The 22,200-nt window shown below is 39.0% G+C and overlaps 1 protein-coding gene across 4 annotated transcripts in view; it reads left to right on the plus strand.

Annotated features, from left to right (window-relative positions):
- The window catches only part of AMPH (amphiphysin), a 220,821-nt gene that overhangs the window by 108,713 nt on the left and 89,908 nt on the right, over window positions 1-22,200 (plus strand). For all 4 annotated transcript variants that reach the window (XM_041773241.1, XM_041773242.1, XM_041773239.1 and 1 more), the window contains exon 3: window positions 15,633-15,687. In XM_041773241.1, the coding sequence (XP_041629175.1) occupies window positions 15,633-15,687 (55 nt within the window). The remainder of the gene's footprint in view (window positions 1-15,632; window positions 15,688-22,200) is intronic.

Consider the following 22,200-nt stretch of genomic DNA (forward strand, 5'->3'; position numbering starts at 1 on the left):
ATTGTCCCTAAAGAATTAAAGTGTGATGCCTCACACTTTCTCAGGAATTCCTTATGAGAATTGTAATACATTCCACAGGGTAGTAGAATTGGCTCCATTGTGGCTGCTGAAGGAAATCACTAAAGAATTCTCCATATTGGGATGAGGCCCCAGTCATTCATTCAGGACAGCTCTGGTCCAAATTACAGGTTTATTAGTCATAGAGCATTTTCCTCCTGCTTATACTTCCATTTAAAATAAACATTATTCCAGGTTATGTATTTGAGAAAAGAAATCATTTGTTCAAGGCCAGGGAAAGGTAGAAAAAATAAAATATTCAAGTTGTATAAATGTAGAGATAGAACTCTATAAGATTGCAGAGGTCAAACTATGAAAATGTGGTCATGACATTTATGATATTCATTAATGGTATGATATTAAATGTGAGATACAGGTCTGATTCTTTCACGTTCAGTTCTTTCCCCTTTGGTTGATATCTTTTGGCAGAACACCACAAGGTTCATATCTTTGCGTCCTTTATGTGATGGGCAAGGATGTCAAGTGGAGAGAAGGCAAGTCTTTTGATGCTGAATGAAGACCTGCCAAGGTCTTAAGTGGACAGGGTGGACCAGCAGGACAGAATTCTGGTGACATTTCGGCAAAGAGTGTGTAAGGGAAGCTTCTACCAAAAGTCATGACTCATAAAGCTTCTCTGACAGAGAATGAATAGTCTGTACATCAATGAAACAACATAGAAAATGGAGTACTGGTAAATTTTCATTTCCTTAATGAAGTCTAGTAAAGCAAGAGTGATATATGGAGCAGTGTGTTATGCTCAATCTACATCTACCAAAAAACCTCTCTGCTAATAACCCTCTGCTCTTTAAAAATATGTCTGACTCCACACATACGTTCTAACTCAGAAAAATCTCTGATATTCTGTCTGGAATAATTTCCTTAAGTTAGCCTTTTAAGAATATGTATTTGACTGATTTAAAGAAAATTCTGCTTGATTAGTCTTGGTCTTTATGCAGTCCCTTGTTTTGTAAGACACGAATTGTTTGTAGCTACAAATTGCCTTGGGCTGCTTCTCACATTCAGAGCACTAAACTTTTCTTTCTTTCTTTTTTTTTAATTTATTTATTTATTCGAGAGAGAGAGAGAGAGAGAGAGAGAGAGAGAGAGAGAGAGGCAGAGACATAGGCAGAGGGAGACACAGGGTTCCTGCAAGGAGCCCACTGTGGGACTTAATCCCAGGGCCTGGGACCACGACCTGAGCCAAAGGCAAACACTCAGCCACTGAGCCACCTAAGCCATCTGCCCTAAACCTTTCTTTAGCCATACCCTGTTTTGGTCCCACTGTCCCTTGTAGTATTTGGCAGGTACAGCCTCAGTGATGCAGATGGCTTTTCTCTTTAGGGTACCACATTCAAGAGACTGATTGAAATCCAGATGCTCTGGTGTAATGACAGAAAGGAAGTTGGTGGAATGAATAGTTGGTGGCCCACATCTGATAATGTCATTTAGGGACTGGACTGCCTGCATCCAAGCTCTTCTAATTCCCCACTGCAAGTGCTTCCATAGGATTGAACCACCCTTGCCTGATCCACCATCTCCATGTGTTCAAAACCCACCTTCCCTTACAGCCAACTTAAAAGGTATTTCCTGCTTGCTGTCTTTCCAGTGTCCTTACTCAGCATCTCTGTTTCCTTTCTATACTCCTGTAGTACATTTTTTTGTAGTTCATCTGCTGACTCTTGTTACATTTTTCTTATATGACAGTGTAACTATATTCTCATTAGACTACAAAATATATAAAGGAAGACAACCCATCTTAGTTATTTAAAAAAAATCTTCCATACTATCTAGCACCTGTTATGTAGGTACTGGTAAGTTTATAACTCCTGGTGATACATATTCTCTGTCTTCACTCTTTGTCTTGGATATTTCATGCCTCCTCACTCATTCAGTACCAGAGCCCCTATTCATAGTCATTTACTTTATCTCTTTTATCTTTATTTTTGGCAGCAAAAATGGAAAATGTCTGATATGGCCTGTAATTGATTTTAACCTGGATTATGAAGACTAGAGCAAGGCTCTGGCCCCTCTCTGGATTCTGAGTTCTATGCTAATCCATAAATTTCAGCTGGCACATATAGTATTTTAAGTCTTCCAAGAGCTTTCTATATCTTTATTAACTTAATATGAGTAATTTTAATTTTGTAGAATGGTGTTTTTCAGTCTTTGAATCCCAGGTATGTTCTCCAATTTTAGTTTTTTTTTTTTCTCATATATTGTATTTTGGAGTAAGCTCACTCTTCTCTGATAGGACAATGTTTTTACCACAGAGCATTACTATATTGAAGGATACCAGTCAATTGCTTCTGAGAAACTTAATTGTTGAGTCTTGTTGCTTCAATTTATACTAGGTTTCCATTAAAGTTTACACTCAATGACCACACAATATTTGTAAAAGAGTTTGTATGCGTCTGCATCTCTAGAAATAGTTTCCCTAGAGATACTCTTAGTTGTGGCTAGCTGTGTGTTTCTGTGAGTCTTCTGTAATATTAAAAACCATCCTAGTACACAAATACTTTCCAAAATTTAAAATGTTCTCTCTTAATATCAACTTTCAAGGAATTTTATAAGTTGATTAGATGATGGCATGTGGATGCACATTTAGAACAATAATATATAAGTGTTTAGGCATCCATCTGCCTTGCATTTATTGAATGTCTTCTACTTACCAGGAATGTATCTAGGTCGCTGGGAAACTTCAGTGAAGACAAAGGGCACTTCTGATTTGGATTTTATGTTCCAAAACATGGAGGCAGACAATACACAAACATAATAAATAAGAAGATTTACAGGGGTGCCTGAATGGCTTAGCCAGTTGAGCAGTCATCTCTTGGTTTTAGCTCAGGCCATGATCTCAGGGTTGTATAGTCAAGCCCTGCATCAGGCTCTGTGCTTGGTGCGGAGTCTGCTTGATAATTCTCTCTCTCCCTTCCCTCTCCCTGTTTTCTCTCTCTCTCTCTCAAAAGAAATAAAATCTTTAAAAAATAAGTAAGCAAATTACATTGTTTTATACAAAACAATGAGAATTATAAAGAAAAAATTGTGTAAGTAGAGCATACATGGAGCAAGGTGAAGGATAATAGGAGACTTGGAGACAGCAAGTTTCAAGTTTTGCTTTAAAGGGGGGCAAGTAATAAAACTGTAGTTTTGTGGAGGTAGTAGAGTCAAGAGAACATTTTTCTTTTTCTTTCTTTCTTTTTTAAATATTTTATTTATTAGAGAAAAAAAAAACGCATGAGCAGGGGTGGCAGCAGAGGGAGCGGGAAAAGCAGATGCCCTGCTGATCAGAGAGCCAGACACGGGGCTTGAGCCCAGGACTCAGGGATCATAACCTAAGCCAAAAGCAGACACTGAGCCACCCAGGCACCCAAAGAAAACATTTTTCTTAAGATGGCAAAAATATATGTATACTCACTGGGACTCACTTAGTATAGAGAGAAAATGTGATGAATCACAGAGAAAGGGAAGAACAGCTGACTCATGTCCTTGAATAGGCAGGAGGAGATGGGATTTAGTACACAACTGGAGGGGCTGTCATGAATTGGGAGCTGGACACCTCATCAATGGCAACAGTTAAATATATGTAACAAATCAGATAGAACTTCCTGTGGATAAATGTATATGGAAAGTATTCCTTGGCTGTCTCAACACATAATTATTGAGTGTTTACTCTGTATAAGGCATCAGAAACAAAATGATAAACAAGTCAGTCATAGTTCTTGTCTTTGTCAAGCTGGTGGTATAGGGTGCAAAAGTTGTCTTTCTTTTTAAGCAGTTAAAGTAGTAGAAAAAGACAGTATTCTGAGGTGATGTTTTTGTACTTCCATCATGATGCATTTTCAATATCCTAGTTTCACCACTTAGCATTAGCACACAAGTTAACTGTCACTCCAGTTGATATTCTGAGAAAAAAAAAAGATTTCTCCACCTTCCCACAATCCCATTTCCAGCTGGACTCTGTAGGCTTGATGAGTGTCTACCATTTGTTACTGCAAAGGATCTCAGTCTAAAGCAGCTCACATAGCATGCTAAATATCCATGAAATGGTCATGTGCTTGGCTATGAGACTCCTTGTTGAACTGATTTCTATGTAGTACAGTCACTGGCAAAGAGTAAGGGAGTATAATCTGGCCATTAAGCCCCTAGTTAAGACTGCCAGGCTCCTTGGTAATATTGTTTTTATGGAAAAGATGTGTTTTGTGTGGATAGTCTTGATTTAGGGCCCTTTTCTTGATAAGTATAACCCACTATGATTGCCAATACAATTGACTTCTATGGGGTGGAACAGAGCAAACCAGTAAGATTTCAAAAGAATGTATTGGCTCTTCCTCTACAAAGTCGCCTACATTTCTTTATAGTCTACTTATTTCATATCTGACACATCTACTAATCCTCTTTGGTTTTTGATCATTGGGTTTTAAAAATTTTAAATTTTATTTAAATTCAATTAACTAACATATAGTGCTCATTGGCTTTTAAGGAGCAAAATGAGCCTGCGGGCTTTGTGGGAATAGGTGGGTGTTGCTGTCCATGGTGCTAGAGGCAATAAAGAGAACAAAAACTTTCATCGCAAAACACAGCCGTCCATCTTTTATTCTCTTCACTTTTATTTGTTTATCTACAGGAATGTCTCTTCAGTTAACTGGTCTATATAAATAGAAAAGATTTAGTTGAAACTTAACCAAGATTTGACCGAAACTACAGACATTCCAGGCATCCCTGTTTGTGTGCCAGTCCTTGGGGTACTTGTTCCTCATTTAAGAAATCTCTTCTGGAAGAAGCTCTTTGTGTTATCACTCTGATGGTTTCTTTTCCTTTTTTAAAGATTTTATTTATTTATTTGACACAGAGAGTGCGAGAGCACAAGTAGGCAGAGTGACACCCAGAGGGAGAGGGAGAAGCAGGCTCCCCACTGAGCAACAAGCCCTATGTGGTGCTCGATCCCAGGATTCTGGGATCATGACCTGAGCTGAAGGCAGATGTTTAATTGACTGAACCACCCAGGTGCCCCTGATGGTTTCCTTTCACCTATCCTGTGCCATTACCTCTCTTTACCTGTATTTTACCTTACTCCATTAATTGTGCCAACTGGGGAGGGTTTCATATCCCATTGCTAAGCATTCAGTTAGAAACCAATTCCATATATCTTCCAATTCCCCTTGTGCAGTAAGCTTGTTACCTAGTTTGGATGTTCCTCTCTAAATGATCCCCAGATTGATTGTTGTTGTTATGGTAATGGGATACTGAGAATGAGGCACATCTGTCACGGAGCCCAGGAAGACCATCTGAAGTGGTGGTGAAAATCTACATAGATGTTGTGCAGTTGATTTTCAGGTTTGCATCAGTATTATTGTCTCTGATCAGCATCTCATTGCCTCTGACTCTCTCTTATAAGTCACTTGGTACCCCCCCCCCCCCATGCAGACTATGAAGTGATGGAGGCATTAGAAAGAATGTCTGATGCTGATTGTTGGAAACCTGCCACCACACATATTTTTAACTGTCTTTTTAGCCATCTCATAACAGCTACATCAACACACTAAGTGTCAATTACATTATAGGCACTGTGACTATACTAGGGGTTCCCAAATAACAATCAGAATCACCTGGAAGCCTTATAACAATATTGATTCCTGGGTTCCCCCCCCCCAGACTTTTGAACCAGTCCTAAAGAGCCATGATATGATTGTAACAACTTGGATGCCAGCCTGAGATTTTACCAATAGAGTAAAGATAATGGTTTCCATAATTGCACATCTATCTGAATATGTTCCTGACCTGGATAATTATAAGAACCTTCTAAGGTGCTTTAAGAGCTCACACATTTCCAAGCCACATCTGGCTGGCTTAGGTAAAAGCAGTGATGAAGTATTTTTATTATTAACTTCCCACAAGTAAGCTTAGACATCTATAAAGTGTTTTGTACAAAACACTGCCTCAGGGGCACCTGGGTGGCTCAATCAATTAAGTGTCTGGCTTCAGCTCAGGTCATGATCCTGGGGTCCTGGGATGAAGCCACACATTGGGCTTTCTGCTCAGCAGGGAGCCTGCTTCTCCCTCTCCTTTTCCTGTTCCTGCTGATTATGCGCTCACTCTATCTCTTACTCTCTCTCTCTCTAAAAAAAAAAAAAAAAAAAAAATCTTAAAAACAAACAAAAGAAAACACTATCTCACTTGCTTCTCTTTTTAAAAAAAATTTATTTATTTATGATAGTCACACACACACACACAGAGAGGCAGAGACACAGGCAGAGGGAGAAGCAGGCTCCATGCACCGGGAGCCCGATGTGGGATTCAATCCTGGGTCTCCAGGATCGCGCCCTGGGCCAAAGGCAGGCGCTAAACCGCTGCGCCACCCAGGGTTCCCTCACTTGCTTCTCATAACAGTCCATAATTATAATTCTGCTTTGCATATGAGAAAACCGAGTATATGTCACAAAAGCTTTCATTTTGAGCATGAACCTGATTAATCTTGGCCATTGGTATTCATGCTATCTTGTTTCCTTACAGTAAATTGTCATATTGGCTCAATTTTTCTCATATCCATTGTTAAGTGGCTCTTAAATATCTGCATAAATTATTTCCATGCACTTCAGTCTCCTCTGTTATTGCAACAATTAAAACTATAACAAAAATCTTTCTGAAAAACAAAACTATGTATTTGAAACTTAGAAATGCAAATAAAGGAAGCATTTTAAATTCCCAAGTAGTTTGTTTTGGGAAAGTTTTGTATTTTCCTCATGAAGATACTCCTTTATTATATAACATGCGGCAGAACTCAGTTCAGTCAAACATCTGTGAAACACCTACTCTTTGTGCAGTTTCTCATAAAAATATTTTGTTGAATAATCATAGTGGCATCCAACATTCATTTGAATACATCCTGTGTGACTGGTATTCTGCTGATACTTTTCCATTGACTGTCTCCCTCGGCCTTTATGATAGCTCTAGGAAGTAAGTATTATTATCATCTTTCTTTTACTGATGAGGAATCATAGGCCTAGAGAGGCCAGGTGGTTTGTCCAAGGTTGTATAGTTAGAAGTAGCAGAGCTGAGACTTTATTTTATTTAAGATTTTATTTATTCATTCATGAGAGACAGAGAGGCAGAGACATAGGCAGAGGGAGAAGCAGGCTCCCTGTGGGGACCCTGATGTAGGACTCTATCCCAGGATCTCGGGATCACGCCCTGAGCCAAAGGCAGATGCTCAACCACTGAGCTACCCAGGTGTCTCCAGAGCTAGAATTTTAAAGCGAGGCAGTGTGGTCCCAGCACCCACCCATTTAACCACTGTGCTGTATGAACTTCATGGAATATACTCTGTGGAATTGTGAGCTTTTGAAAGAAACAAGTGAACAGTTGGTATTTTAATTTAAAGATTAGGACTATATCATGAGAACAGAAAACGGTGTCTTTAGATAAATTACTCTCATTGATCAACAGTTGATTCTTCTTGGACAGCCTCATTTATCCTAGCTGTCATCCATGCATTTGTAGCTGGAGACAAAGAGGTGGTGGAGGGCAGTGAGGCAGGTGGGCCCTAGGCAGGTTATGGAATCTGAATAACGCAGACTTCCCAGGCTCCAGTACGGGCTTGCTGTCTACCAGATGTGCGACCTTTGGGCAAGTTGCTCAGCCTCTGTGCCTCAGTCTTCCCTTTGGAGAAAATGTGCTGACTTCATGGAGTTAATTTGAGGATTATGAGTTACTAGAGCTGCAGCCCTTGCGATGGTATCTGGAACAAAGGGACCACTCATAAGTGTTAAACTTTGTGATCATGTTACTGTCCTACAGGCTTGCTTTGGGAATATCATTATGGGCTGAATTATATACCTGTGAATTTATAAATTGAAGTCCAGTATACTTCAGGGTTTTGACTGTTTATAGACTGGACATTAGAGAGGTCATAAGATTAAGTGAGGTCATCTGGGTGGATCCTAATCTAGTATGACTGATGTCTTTCTAAGGAGCAGGAGAGACACTGAAGGGATATACATACAAAGACCACATGAGGACACAGCGTGAACAAAGCTGTCTGCAAGCCAAGGAGTGAGATCTCAGGAGAAACCAAACCTCCCAATGCCTTGGTCTTAGACGTTCAGCTGCCAGAACTATGAAGAAATAAATTTCTGTTATTTAAAGCATGCAGTTGTGGTATTTTGTTACGGTAGCTCTAAAAAATGAATGCATCATAAATGGCAGTTTCAGGAACATTCTGCATGTTATACTGTGACTATAGTAATGATTGACAAGGCACCTCCTCATGAATACAACTCATTAATAACTTTACATAACAGTTGCTTTTCTAATACTTTTACATCCTGTCCAGTTTGGTCACAATGCAACATTGTAGACATCCACACCCTCAGAAAGGGTCACTGAATTGTTGGAGTGGGAATTTCATGGAGTTTCCCTTAATTTCTGGGTTGATTTTCTCCCCAATATATTAGGTATTGTCTCTAGGTGTTAAGGCAAAGGTTGCAAAGATGTTTATATAATACTCCTAAAGCACCTTATGAGTCAGGTCTACACACATGTGTGCACACATGCACAGAAAAAAGTGGAATGGCTTTTCAGGGATCACAAACTCAATTGCCTAAAGGCAAGAAAGTGTATCTTCACATCGTATCCAGCCTGCATGTGGTGACTGTAGTAGTTCTAACTAGGCACTTCTGTCCCCTTGCACACACAGTGGGTTAGCTTACCAAGAAACCAGAATAGAGATCTGTATGAACTCAAGTTGGTTGACTTACCCTTAATCTATGGAAAATTTGCGTATGGAATTACTAGTAGCTAGAGTATCAGTTTTGTTTTGTTGAAAGGTAAAGAATGTATTTGATTTAGTTTTCAGATTATAAGTATTCTTGGAGTTGCTGAGAAGGGTAGTTGGCAATTGGGCCAGGAATCTGGGGTAAAATTGTGGAAACTGAGATGTTCTCTGATGTCAGTCACACATCCATATACCCTCCATCCTCCACCACCATCAGCCCAGATTTCAAAACCCACTTAGATTTCCTCTCTCTTAGATCTTTTGTATTAATACCCGCCAAAAGAAGAATTTTGGAGAAATTTTTCTATGAAATCAGCGCTAGGTTCATAATGATGGCCCCTGTTAACTACAAAGAGCTCAAAGCAAGGAAACAAAAATGTAAATTTTAGAGACCCTGCTGCATCTACCTTTGAAAAACTATCATCTTCTGATTTAAGTGCATCTGAACTTGTCATAGGGAGAGAGCTCTGCTGCTTCACAGACCAAGAGTGCCTGTCGTGTTCAGTAGCCTAATGTTTTCTTTGATCATAAGTGGATTCAGATTAGTCATCTGTTAATCAAGGTGCTGATTATGGCCCTTATTAAACCTCATCTCCTTGATAATCTAATTTTCTTCTAAGCTTCAAAAATGATAAGAAATCTTCTTAGCATTGCTTTTAAGATTAAGTTAACCTGTCTGAACTCTGAGAAATTGGGCAATTTTAACTTTATAATGTTACTTAGCCTTTTCATGAGAAAAATGTCAGTAAAGGCCAAAAATAATAATGTAACTATGGGAACTTCTATAGGCTCATGATCACAGATGAGACGACAGGACTTACCTTTGTGAAATCACAACTTTGTGACATTGTATCTCTTCAGATTCAGTTCTTACATGTCAGTACTCTTGGCTTTCTACCTGAGCATCAACTTATAGTTTCTGAGAGGCAAGTTAATGAAAATATTCCTCTAATGTGTGCAGTGTTTTCTTTTTCCTGTCTATCTTTTTTTTTCTCTCTCTTTTTAAAAGATTTTATTATTTATTTATTTATTTTTCATGAGAGAGGGGTGGTGGGCAGAGACACAGGCAGAGGGAGAAGCAAGCTCCATGCAGGGAGCCTGATGTGGGACTTGATCCTGGGACTCCAGGATCATTCCCTGAGCCCAAGGCAGGCACTCAACCACTGAGCCACCCGGGGTGGAGGAGGTGGGGGGGGGGTAGGAGAGTGGAGGTGGGTGGCCCCAGTCTTTTTCCTTTTTATAACAAAAGTTATGTATAACTGTAAATCAGTACAACATTTACCATATTTTATTTTATTTTTTTCATTTACCATATTTTAACAAGTCAATTCAAACAGTCCTTGCTTGTTTAACAAATACCTATTGTTTAAAGGTGTTTGGCTGGATTTGTGTAACCTTACAAATAAAATCCACTGGATTTTTTCTTGTAAGCAGTTAGGGCTGTAGTGGTACACATCCTTGCGTGGGGGTATCATGCACATGGTGGTATGTGGGCAGACCCCTGAATTTTCAGTGATGGCTACCTTGAGTTTAGTTCCCTAGAAATTATTAATTCATTCTATGCATTGTGTCTACAATTCAATCACATTAATGCCTCAACTGTAGCCTCTTTCTTTTGTCTCCTGAAATTCTAGCCATAAGTATTAACAACTATTACCATATTTTTAATGCTTCAGAATTTATTGTGTGTCTAAACAATAAACAGCTTGACTCATTAATCATCGAATGTCATTCATCACAGCTAAATGCAACCTTGTTTATAAGCCCAATGCCTTATGGGACTTTGAGACACGTCTGAGTTTCAGAGTCTGTGATAGCTCTTCTTACCAGAGACTTGGCTCACTCTGAAGGAAACCTGTTTATAATTCATTTGCTTACTTATCAGAGTGCAGTAGGAACCTTTGATGAAGTAATGATCCTTTGATAATGCACAGGTTAAAGCTTTGGTTTAAGAATTGGGGACTGTCCAAGGTTGCTGAAGAGAGACTCAAATGAAAGCTATCCAGGAGTCCAGCATGTTTGGGCACTGGCGCTCCTCCCCTGCCTCTCCACCACTACCCCAAGACAAGATATATGTACAAATAATTAAGGCATTTGTTCTACTGAGGACCAATTTGGTGTCAAACAATTTGGAAACACATTTAATTAAGTATAGAACGTGATTTCTTTGCATTGAGTAACAGATACCTGAGACCTTCGGTGATGGTGTACCTGCAGTGTTCTTTCTCTAACTATTTAATTATATTTCAAGTTTCACTCTAATCCTTTGGGGAGGACGTGGCTATCATGAGTAGTTCTTACAGAAGTAAGGGAAGAAAGCAACAGCTTCAAGGTATCACTCAGCAAGGGAATAAAGAGATTTTTTTTTTTTTTGACTAGGGGCAGTGATTCTCAGATGTTTGTAAGGTTTTAAAACCATGTATACTTTTTTGCATGCCTGTTGGTTTTTTATTATCTCCACGGTGAAACCCAATATGACCCTGTCTTGTTTTTCAGGATAGCTAGGAAGCAGGGAACTAGGGAGACAGTTTCCTTCTCTCTAGCCTTACAACAGTGTGACACCCAAGGGAGTGTGTGGGTAGGAGTAGCTCTAATGAGGAAGGAAAAGCAGGCCGACTCCCTTGGGCTGTGTGGGAAGAAAGTGAAGCCCGACATTGTCTGGGCTGGAGAAGCAGCAGCTTCTGACACTGATAAATGATTCAACTGAAAAAATAAATGAAGAACCTCTAACACCAGAGCCACATTATTATACCATATGCCAGGGCAAGGAATTCTGTAGGCGTGAATCCTTAGATATTGTCCAAGAGGGAGTATTAGTTGGCAACCAGACAACTTAATTATAATAGACTCACTTGGCCTCATGTTGCCTTAATCCCTGAGGAAAATATGACCACAAGTTAGAATAATAATTTTGTCTTACCTGATAGAGAACAACACCAAGAAATAGGGGAAATACACTCATGTAGCTGTAAGTTGTATATTTTGAATCTGTTTTCTGCATAATACATAATTGAAGGCTGAATTACTGAAATGATAATTTTCAGAGGAATATGGAACAAATTTCAGATGCAGGGAAATCTTAGCATTGCTGTAAGAATTTATTTCTAATTTAAAACCCCTGTGATTCATATAGAATAATGACCTTAAGAAAATTTTGTTATGCAATAGATTTTGTGCAGAAGAGCTACTCTGTAGCATATTATAGGTAAGAAATTTCTCTCCAGAGCCTTTTACCTTTTTGATTCAGGCAGAATTTTAGATGAAATTCAATATGGTTATTACAAATGATTTATGAACCTTAATAGTCATGAAGGAAAATTAGAAATTTTAATAATTGGAAAGAAGAAAGTTATTTAAATCAGCTTTTCAGTTTATCTGCTTAAATTGAACTCATCTATTTAAGCCATTATTGTATAATTTGAACTTTCTGACACTTTTAGATATCTAAAAAATTTCTTCTGGGATTCTTATTTCATTTTTTAAAAATGTTTATTGTTTCCCTTGGGCTAGGTGAATGCAGCCTGTATAGAGTGAATCCTGAATTATTTCATTCTCTCTCTTGTTTGGAAAGAAAAGGCAATTTGGGATTAACTTGACATGCTTTATCTCTTAAATATTTGGGAAAAGAATACCCTTCCCCGCTACTTTTTTTCTATTTCCAGATACTCTGAATGGCGTGGTGAGTCATAACACTGCAGCAAACTTTGTGTGGCTTTCTGGAGGGAAAGCATCCTTCTGGGTGAGAAATGAGCCCTGCCTCGCTCTGTTCCTTGCACACTTGCAGGGAAGGACCTTGAAGGGTGGGAGAGCATAGCTCTAAAGTGGACAGCTGAAAACAGGAGACATCTATGCAGTTCTGTCTTTAATCTCTATGCAGTTTTTCTTTGTATATCATAACAGGTGGCTAGTGGTTATAAAGAATAATATCTTCTTCATTCACTCCCCTCCAACCTTAGTAAATTGATGTTCTGGAGATATATTTTAAGTGTATTGTGTGTGCCCTAGACAGACCATTAAATGCCCTTGAGGTGTACACTTACCCATTTTGAGAAACATGGCCTTAGGGGATTCAGAACCTCCTAATTGCACCTTTTAGGGCTGTCAGCTTTAGATTGATCTGGGTCTGGATCTTTCCAGGTAAGTCACATGTCTGATTTCAAATATTTTCTCCAGATGATCTGCCATCTATTAGGACACAGGATTCTGGGCCTCGCTTCTTCTGTCTCAGTATTATCCATCTCTTTCCATCACTTGACTAGCACTTGGGCTTCCATTTGCTAAACCATCCACTTCATCCTTAATCCTTCCAGTTGGATTTACTTTCTGAAATGTTTCTGTAAATGCCTTTCATGCTTTTCTGCTGCTAACTCTATTGACTTTTTTTCTGTTAGATTGCAGCTTCCTCCATCTGTCAATATTTCCACTATTGTTGGTGAACCATTTTCACAGGCCATTTGGGGCAGGTTGATGCTGTAGTAGCAGTACTTCCATGGCTTTCAGCAATAGAGGTTTATTTCTCACCCATAAAATTATGAATGGCACTGTGCTCCATGTCCTCTCCACTCCTCCATCCAGTCTGGAGAAGCAGCCCACATCTGGAACGTTACAGGATTCAGGGTAGAGGGGAAAGAAATGGTAGGACTGTGTGATGGCTCTTTACCGCTCAGGAGGATGGTGTACCTCTTTCACTCGCATTTAATTGGCTAAGTCCCACAGCCAGACTGATGTTGATGGGCAGGAAGTGTAGTCCTCCCCCAAATCAGATCTGGTAAAGAGGTACAGAGTAGATTTGACAATGATACAGTTTCCCGCAGCCTTATCTTTTCAGCTTATATACTCAGAATCTGACACAGTGCCTGTCAGATCATAGATATTAAGTAGATATTTACTTCTTTCTTCCCCAAATACTTTCTGTGGTGGTGTTAGGGACCTCAGCCTAACTCCACCTGTTTTTTCTCTGGATCCTCTTCATCCTCTACATTTAGCCAATTGTTGATCATCAATATTTTCATTCTCTTCATCCTTTCCCTGCAATTTCCAAGTCTATTTTGCTGTTTTGGAAATCTAGAATGTTTAAAAAATTTTTTTAATGTAACTTGTGGCTGTTTGCCTCACATGGTATTTCAGATGGTTTAGCAAAACAAGGGGAACATAAAGTTTTGATTTTAAATCATATCAAGACACTATATATACTCTACCATACAGGAAAATAGTCTCATCCAGAAGCCCTTGTGAGGTCTGGCCATAGTCTTTAAATACTCCTTTCAGAGCTTCTTTGTATTAATCACTATCTATCTTTAAATATGATGGGCATTTTGTCTTTACTTTGTAATCCCTGAATGCTTGGAATGGTTACTGTAGACTTAAATGTAGCCAGCTTTGGAATGCAATTTTTATTTCAGTACTTCAATTCCTCCATTAGATTGCAATTTACTGAAGGAAATAGGATTTTTTACCCTACATACCCCGCTTTTTTTGCTACATGGTAACACATGCTGGCTGAATTGAATATGATGATGATAGTTGCTATTTTATTAATAATCGAGGTAGAGTAATCTGTGTGCTAGCTCTCTGTAAGTTTGTTAAATGATTATACAGTTAAAATGCATATTTAAAAATATTTTCCTTTTCTTTTAAGATTTTATTTATTCATGAGAGACAAGAGAGACAGAAACACATGCAGAGGGAGAAGCAGGCTCCCTGTGGGGAGCCCGATGCAGAACTTGATCCTAGGACCTGGGATCACACCCTGAGCCAAAGGCAGACATTCAACCACTGAGCCACCCAGGTGTCCCTAAAAAATATTTTCAATTGTAGTGCCCTAGTAGCTACCCTTTCTGAGCCTACTGGATTTAGTTGCTACTGCCAGCGAGGGCAGCTCTTTGCCTGAGAGCTTTCTCTGGCATTCTCCAGGAGCAGCCCTCAACCCAAACACTGAGAGGAGTTGATAGATGGTTGCCCTACTTCCCCTCTTCCCCAGTTAGAATATCTAAAGGGTGTTTGACACTTTTTCCCAGAGCTCCCCAGTGGGACTGAGGCTGCGTTGTTGCCCACCGTGCTAACTTGCTAGATCACACACCCTGCGTTGATGCTCATCTCTTTCCTGCCTCATTTCTCCACTACTTGCAATCTAATCTTAGTCTCAGAGTTTCTAAATCTAATCCAAACCAAGACAAAGAATTATATGTCAAAATTTAGGATGTCGGAGTTTCTCTGTTTTAGTGACACCAACTATATATGTAGTTTAAAAATTTCTGGTGGCCACATTTTATAAAGTGAAAAGAGTGAAATCAATTTTAATAATACAGTTTATCTAACACAATATATCCCAAATATTAGCATTTTAACATGTAATTGCTATAAAGCCTATTAACTAGATTTTTTGGAACTAAGTCTCTGAAATCTGGTATTTTATACTTATAGTGCATCTCCATTTGGACAAGCCACATTGTAAGCACTCAGCCACATGTAGCTAGTAGCTACCATATTCAACAGTGGTGATCAGTTTCCTACTGTTGTCGTCCATGCATCAAAATTTAGGGACTTGCTGGCTCTTGAATATGGAGGAGGCTGTCTGGTGGGTCATAGTTTCCATTCTCAGCAAAATCTTACTTGCCTTTTAAGCTGGATAAAATCTCTAAATTTCTACACTGACAGGTGCCTTGTTTAGTCTGTGTGTACGTATTTATGTTCTTTCAAGAATGAGCCTCTGGTAATAATAACTCTGAGACTTATTGCCTCTCACATGTTTCCAGGCAAAATATAGACAAGATGCTTAGCATCCCTCTGTTTGTGTGTTTTTCAGGCAGAGGGTACCAGGCTTCAGCGTGAACTCCGGGGATATTTAGCAGCTATCAAAGGTAATGTGTGTGAGTCGTTTACTGCATGTTGTTACCAAGCACAAATTGTTCTTGAAATTCATGAGTGGCAGGATTAAGTGTTAATTACAAAGTCACTTGGCTTTCTCGCAAGATGAGTGCTTCAGCACAGGTGTTCATTCCACCCACTCCCAAATTCCCATTGAAATGTTAATCAGAATATACAAGGAAAAAAAATGTCTACTGTTATGCTGGAAACAAGGAATAAGTGCCTCCCACACCAGAGATTTCTAGGAAGCGTTGTGAGATAGAGTGAGCTTGAGACTTTAAGAAAAGCTACAGCCAGTTCATAGCCTAAAGGGAGAACGTGACCGAAGAGGACAATACTCACAGACTCACACTTAAGTCCTCCAGCTGGAAGGAGCAAGGATCCATGGCAGAGGCAGGTGGAGGGTTATCAGAAACCAAGGCCCTGTACCTCCTGTGACTTGTGGGGACCAGCTGTGCTTGCAGCCGTGTCACTGTACAGAGACAGAAAGGCCATGATGTTGGTTTCAGGCCTCAGCCATGCAAGGCAAAGAAATGAGGTGATGGAGGGAGGAGAGGGCGGCAGGGAGGTGTGCTCTGTTCCTGCCTGCTATACATTACACAGCTCTTTGCACTGTATCTGGGTGCACCCATGGATGTGAAGGCAGACTTCAAGATTAGTTGGGGAAGAGTTGGACATCTGCAAGGGGTCTTGGGTAAACAGGGGAAATACTCAGGAAAAAGTAAGATTCTCTACCTCATTCTCTACTCCCTCCTTCTCAACAGATCTATTAAAGAGTTAAATATGTATACAAAGAAGTGTCCTAAAGTACTAGAATAAAATGCAGTCGACTTAGTCTCTAGCCTTGGACAACAAGGTCTTTACAAGGCCAACCCAAAAGACAGATGCCATAAAGGGAAAGATTGAGACGTTTGACCTCATAAATATATCAAACTTACGTATATGTTTAAAAATTATTTTGACAACACATTTAGTGAAAGCGAGCTAAGATATTAAGACCTCAGTTAAAGTACAGTAGACGAATGTCAGTTGGTTAAAAGAAAAAAAATAGGTAGAATGTATAAAGAGAAAATTAGTCAGAGAACTGGTAGATGAGTAATAAGTGTGAAAAGTAGTTTCAAATTTCAAAAATAGCTTCACTTACTTTCATGGATGGACAATCAAAGAATATTAAATGAAATCAAAAGGGAGATGGGACACTGTCATTTTTCTTCCAAATGTTCAAAGACATTAAAATTGAAAAGACCGTAATACATAGCGTTGGAAAAGCTGTGGGGAGCAGACCCCTTTTATACAGTGTTGGTAAGACAGCTTTCCTAAAGAGCAATTTGGCAAAAGCCTCTAAATGTGTGTTTTTGAGAGAGAGGAGCATGCCATTTGACACAGCACTTCTAGTTCCAAGAACTTATTCTAGCTGTTTCCTTGTGGATGTGTGAAATTATTTACAAAGATACTGATAGATAATGAAATGATAATCTTAATAATAAAAAAATTTAGTCATAATAATAAAACATTAGTGGAATTGATTTTTAAACTAAAATATATTTAAGTTTTTATAGGTCAGGCATAGAGTTTTAATTCTCATGATGCCTCTGAGGCAGATACTCATATCATCTTCATGTTACAGATAAAAAAAGTGAGGTCCAGAGAGGTTAAGGAGCTTGTTCAAGGTCATGAACTAGTTAACAGCAGGACCAAGATACATACTCTGATCTCCTAAGGCTTTGCTTTTTTTTTTTTAATTGAAATATAATTAACATATAACGTTACATTAGTTTCAGGTGTACAATACAATATTCAACATTCAATATGCATTACTCGGTGCTCATCATGATACGTGAACTCTTAATTCCCTTTACCTGTTTCCCCCAACTCGCCACCTACCTCCCTTCTGGCAACTACCAGTTTGTTTTCAGTACTTAAGAGTCTTTTTATTTTGCCTCTTTTTTACCCTTTGTTCATTTGTTTTGTTTCTTAAATTCCACAGATAAGTGAAATCGTGCAGTATTTGTCTTTTTTTGTCTGACTTATTTCACTTAATACCCTCTAGGTCCATTCATGTTATGTGGCCTTGCTTTTTTTACCATTGTCTTATCTAGCCTTTGAACGATATTGGCTATTGGTAAAGCATTGGTTTCACAAATTAGAGTTCATCTGTACAGGGGGTAATGATAATTTACTATTGGTACTTTGGAATGAGCACACCCTATGTGCTAGGCTGTGCATAGGCATATTACCTCTTTGTAACCACCCCACACAGCTATATGATAAATGGCAGTCTTAGTTTACATTGGTAAAGAAGTAAGGCTCAGAGAACTTCCACAAATTCATAGAGCTCTTACTTAATTCTTCTAAAAAAATTAATCCTACGTATTTATAACAGTTTACTCAGAAAATAGAAGGCACTCTAGGTATTTCCTTTACTATTGGTTTAGTATTTGAACACAATATGTCATATATTATTTCCAGTACAGGATTTTTTTTAAAAAGATGCATTTGTTTATTTGAGAGAGAGAGAGAGACAACATGTATACAAGTTGAGGGAGGGGCAGAGGAAGACAGCACGGAGCCTGACATGTGGCTTGATCTCAGGACCCCGAGATCATGACCTGAGCCAAAATCTAGAGCTGGACCCCTAATCAACTAAGCCACCCAGGCACTCCCACAGGATTTTCTTTATGTTGGCTGATTTTTTTTCAATGTTGCCTGCTTTTTAATACTGTGGATAAATTTGTTAAATGAATGAGTACATTGTTTTTTGTTGCTGTTTTTTTTTTTTTGTCTTTTTGTCTATATATTTTGGTTAGTTTTACATCCTTAGTAGGAATATTGCTGTTTTAAACATTTAAGACTGGAATACATTTTTTCCTTAATGTGGTCTAGGAGAATTTACTGAGTGAAGAGTTAGCTCCAGAGAGGCACTGGTATAGCATGAAATTAGCCTTTTGATGTTGCAGACTGTATTCCTGCTTCCACTGCTAATGGTCACATCCCTCAACATGTTTTCTTAACAAATGATACTCCATTAAAAAGACCTATGTTTAAATTACTTTGGTCAAGGGTGGTTGGAATAAATTTTCAAACAGGTTATTACAGAGCATAATTACTATAGGGCCCTTAAAATGTTAATGTAATCTCCAGAAGCCCTATGGCATGGACAGCATTTTCCAGGTATGTGACTATGGAATGCTTTTCTCTTCTCAAAGTCTTACCAAGCATTCGTGTTCCTTGGGGCACAATTTGAGTTTTCGGGAAAAAATGAAAGACAAAGGGTAGGCATTAAATAAATCATAATTTGGATTTTCAAAGGGCTTTTATGGTCAGTTTTTCTGGCTTTCATAAAAAAAGAACATTGGCTAACTAATTGTACTGTAAAGCAGGCAGCATTACAGAGGAAGGAGATCTGGCCCTGGAGAGTGATGACTCCTGGGTCTGGTCCCAGGGTCAGTGGTGAGAATATCGTCTTTATCCATAAAGTGCCCCAGTTGCTCTCAGAAGCCCTCCAAATCTCTACCACCAACACCCTGGGAAATAGGGTTGCCTTTCATATTATTATCACTGATCTCTGGGTGCCATTCACCTCTGTAGGTCCTTATTATTTCTGCTGATGCTTGGGCTTTGTAAGGTATGTTCTCATTTATTTTAGCAGGAAATGTTGCATTGAGCCCCATTTACAGGCTCAATGCTGTTTTGGGAGTGAGAGGCAAAGTTGAACAAGACACAGTGCCTATTCTCACGGAGCTGGCAGCAGAGATAGGGAGAAAGCCAAATAAACAAAAAGGCCAAATATATATAGTAATACATACTTTAACAGGATTGTGTATAATGCGGGTCACAACAGAGGACGAAACCACCCCCCTCCACCTGAGGGCCTGAAGACCAGGTTGGGTCTTCCAAGGAACTTATGCTTAAATGGACCCAGGAAGGGAGTATAAGTATTTATCAGGTGATCAGATATGCCCCAGACTAAGGTTGGTGCTGGAAGGACTTTCCAAGGAGAAGAAACTACATTTACAAAGGTCCAGGAGGCAGGAAGAAGCTTAGGCTCTTTAGGGAACAAGTAGATAATGAGGGTGAGATAGGTTTGCTTATGGATCGTATCATATTGAGGTTTTAGTCTGTTGGTGTGGAAGGGAGTCATTACATTATTGTAGGCCAGAGAATGAGTCACGTGATCAGATTAACATTTTAGAAAAATAGTTGTTGTGGTTTTGAGGGATTCAGGCCAGAGGAGATGAAGCAGCAAGACTTCTTATAAGTCTGGTCCAGTGTTTAATAAGGATAGTGAAAAAAGCTAACATTTATTGAGCACTTCTGTGCTAGGCACTGATATAAGCTTTTATGATCTTATTTCATATAATTTTAACTATGGCCATGGCATGTACTGTCATTTAAAAATAATGTAACTGAGGCCTAGGATGGTGAGGTAATTTACCTATGGTCACTCAGATGAAATGTGTTGGAACCAAGTTTTAACAGAGGCTTTAATTATTATGCCACAACGCCTTCAAAAAAATATTTTTCATAATGTTGGCTGACATTTGAATGTTAGCTTTGTAGAAGTACTTTGGTCAACCATTTACATGGATTATTTCATCTAATCCAAATGATAGATGATGGGTATCCAGTCCAGGACAGTGGCCGTGGGCATGGAAGCAAGGGGCACACATTGGTGTGGCTTGGTGATATACTCACTTTGGGAGGATGAATGTGGGATGACTTCCAGTTTTCTAACTGGGACAACTGGGTGACATCCATGAGGATTGAGGAAAGGAGTAGGAACAGGTTTCATCAGGAAGCTCTGAGTTTGTTTCAGGCATGTGAAGTGTTGAGGTACCAGTAGTATCTCCAGGTGTTTTTTTTTTTTTTTAATTTTGAACTTTTTTAACGCACAAAAGGAACATCTCAGAAACAGAACAGATACTGACTTATTAATGAAGCACTAGATAAAGAAGCCCCCTCCCACTTAGTAAATAGGAATATAGTGTAAATAGATGGCAGAGAGGTGAAAACTTTAGGATTCAATGCAAGTCCTAAAGTTGTATGCAACATTCATATATGGCTTCTTACCTCATAGCAATAGTATTCTCATAATGATGTATATGACATTCATACTTACTGGTAAGATGCTTTTGACTCAGAAGTTAAACAAAAATGGTGGAGAGGTAGTTTTGCCAATGCAAGGTGAGAAAAAAGGCTTTACCTTGCTTTTTTTCCCTTAAACATCTGTAACCATTTCATTTTGTTCTAATTTTCTTTTGAATTAGCCAAGACGACAATGATGCTTTTAGAAGCCCATTTCAAAACCCTCTAGGAATGGATTCCCCCAACTACACAATGATGTTTTTGAAACAACTCCTCTGCAAGTCCCTTGGAAGGCTCCACAGTGTTCTTTTGTCTTGGAAAGGTTACCGATTTTGGCTCCAAGAAGACCTGTTAAGATCTGACCAGCAGTTATAGGGATCCACTTCTATTTGCCTGTAGGGATTTGGAATCAGGAGTCACTGGTATGTGTGGCAGTGGAGGCCAGACATAGGAAAAATGAACATGCAAGAACTTTCTCTGCATGAAGCATGGCCCAGATGGTGGGATCAATACTTGTTTGTTGTATGTGACTTGCTATGTGTGAGCATGACTGACCCAGTGGTAGAGTTGACTGTCCTTGAGCAGGCTCACACTCTGCCTCTCCTCCCCCACCACTCGTGCTCCCGTGTTTGCTCTCCTTGAATCTCTAGGAGAACTTCCTATCCTTTCCTCAGAGCTAACTGCTGGCTTCTTAAACAGCTCTCTTCTAAATAATAATGAATAAAAACTTACAATATTTTAGATACTCTTGTAATGGTTTATAGCTGCTGCTGGTTATTGTCATAATGTATTTTAGCTGATGTTATTTTTAACTAAAACATACACCCTCAGGCTGTACAAAGAGGACTCTTGTAGCAGGGTAATCTCTGCAACAAATCTTAGAGGGTGAAAATAGAAGCTCACAAATTTGGTTGCAAAGGGAAAGAGGATGTTGCAGTAAATGCCTTGGAGAAGGTCCAAAATTTTAAAGCAAGGGAAGTGGTTTCTATCCAGTAGTAAATAACAATTTCTGCGGGTGATATTAGGCACCTGTCTTGCAGTTTTGGAAATCACTAATCTTTTAAGAAAATACTGGATATATAGATATTATTAAATGCCAGAGGTAGCATTTAACATCTAATCTGTTTTGATGTTGTGAAGCTACTTTGGAGGGAATTTGGGTTTTAGCTTTTTTTTTTTTCCTTTATGCTCTGTCAGCAGAGTAGGTTCAGAATCTTTAAAATCTTTGCCATTTTTATGTCCCTTCAGAGCAAAGCTTGTATCTTGTTTACCTATGTATCCATCCAAGTACTTCCTATGGAGTGTTCTAGAAAGAATTTCCAAGTCAAAATGGAGTCTTTCCAAATTTTCCATCACTACTTATCCACACAGCAGCAATTAGTAGTTATTTTTGGCTGCTAGGAGACGTATTTACTGCAACA

The sequence above is a fragment of the Vulpes lagopus genome, chromosome 11 (assembly GCF_018345385.1).
Source record: "Vulpes lagopus strain Blue_001 chromosome 11, ASM1834538v1, whole genome shotgun sequence".
Classification (NCBI taxonomy): Eukaryota; Metazoa; Chordata; class Mammalia; order Carnivora; family Canidae; genus Vulpes; species Vulpes lagopus.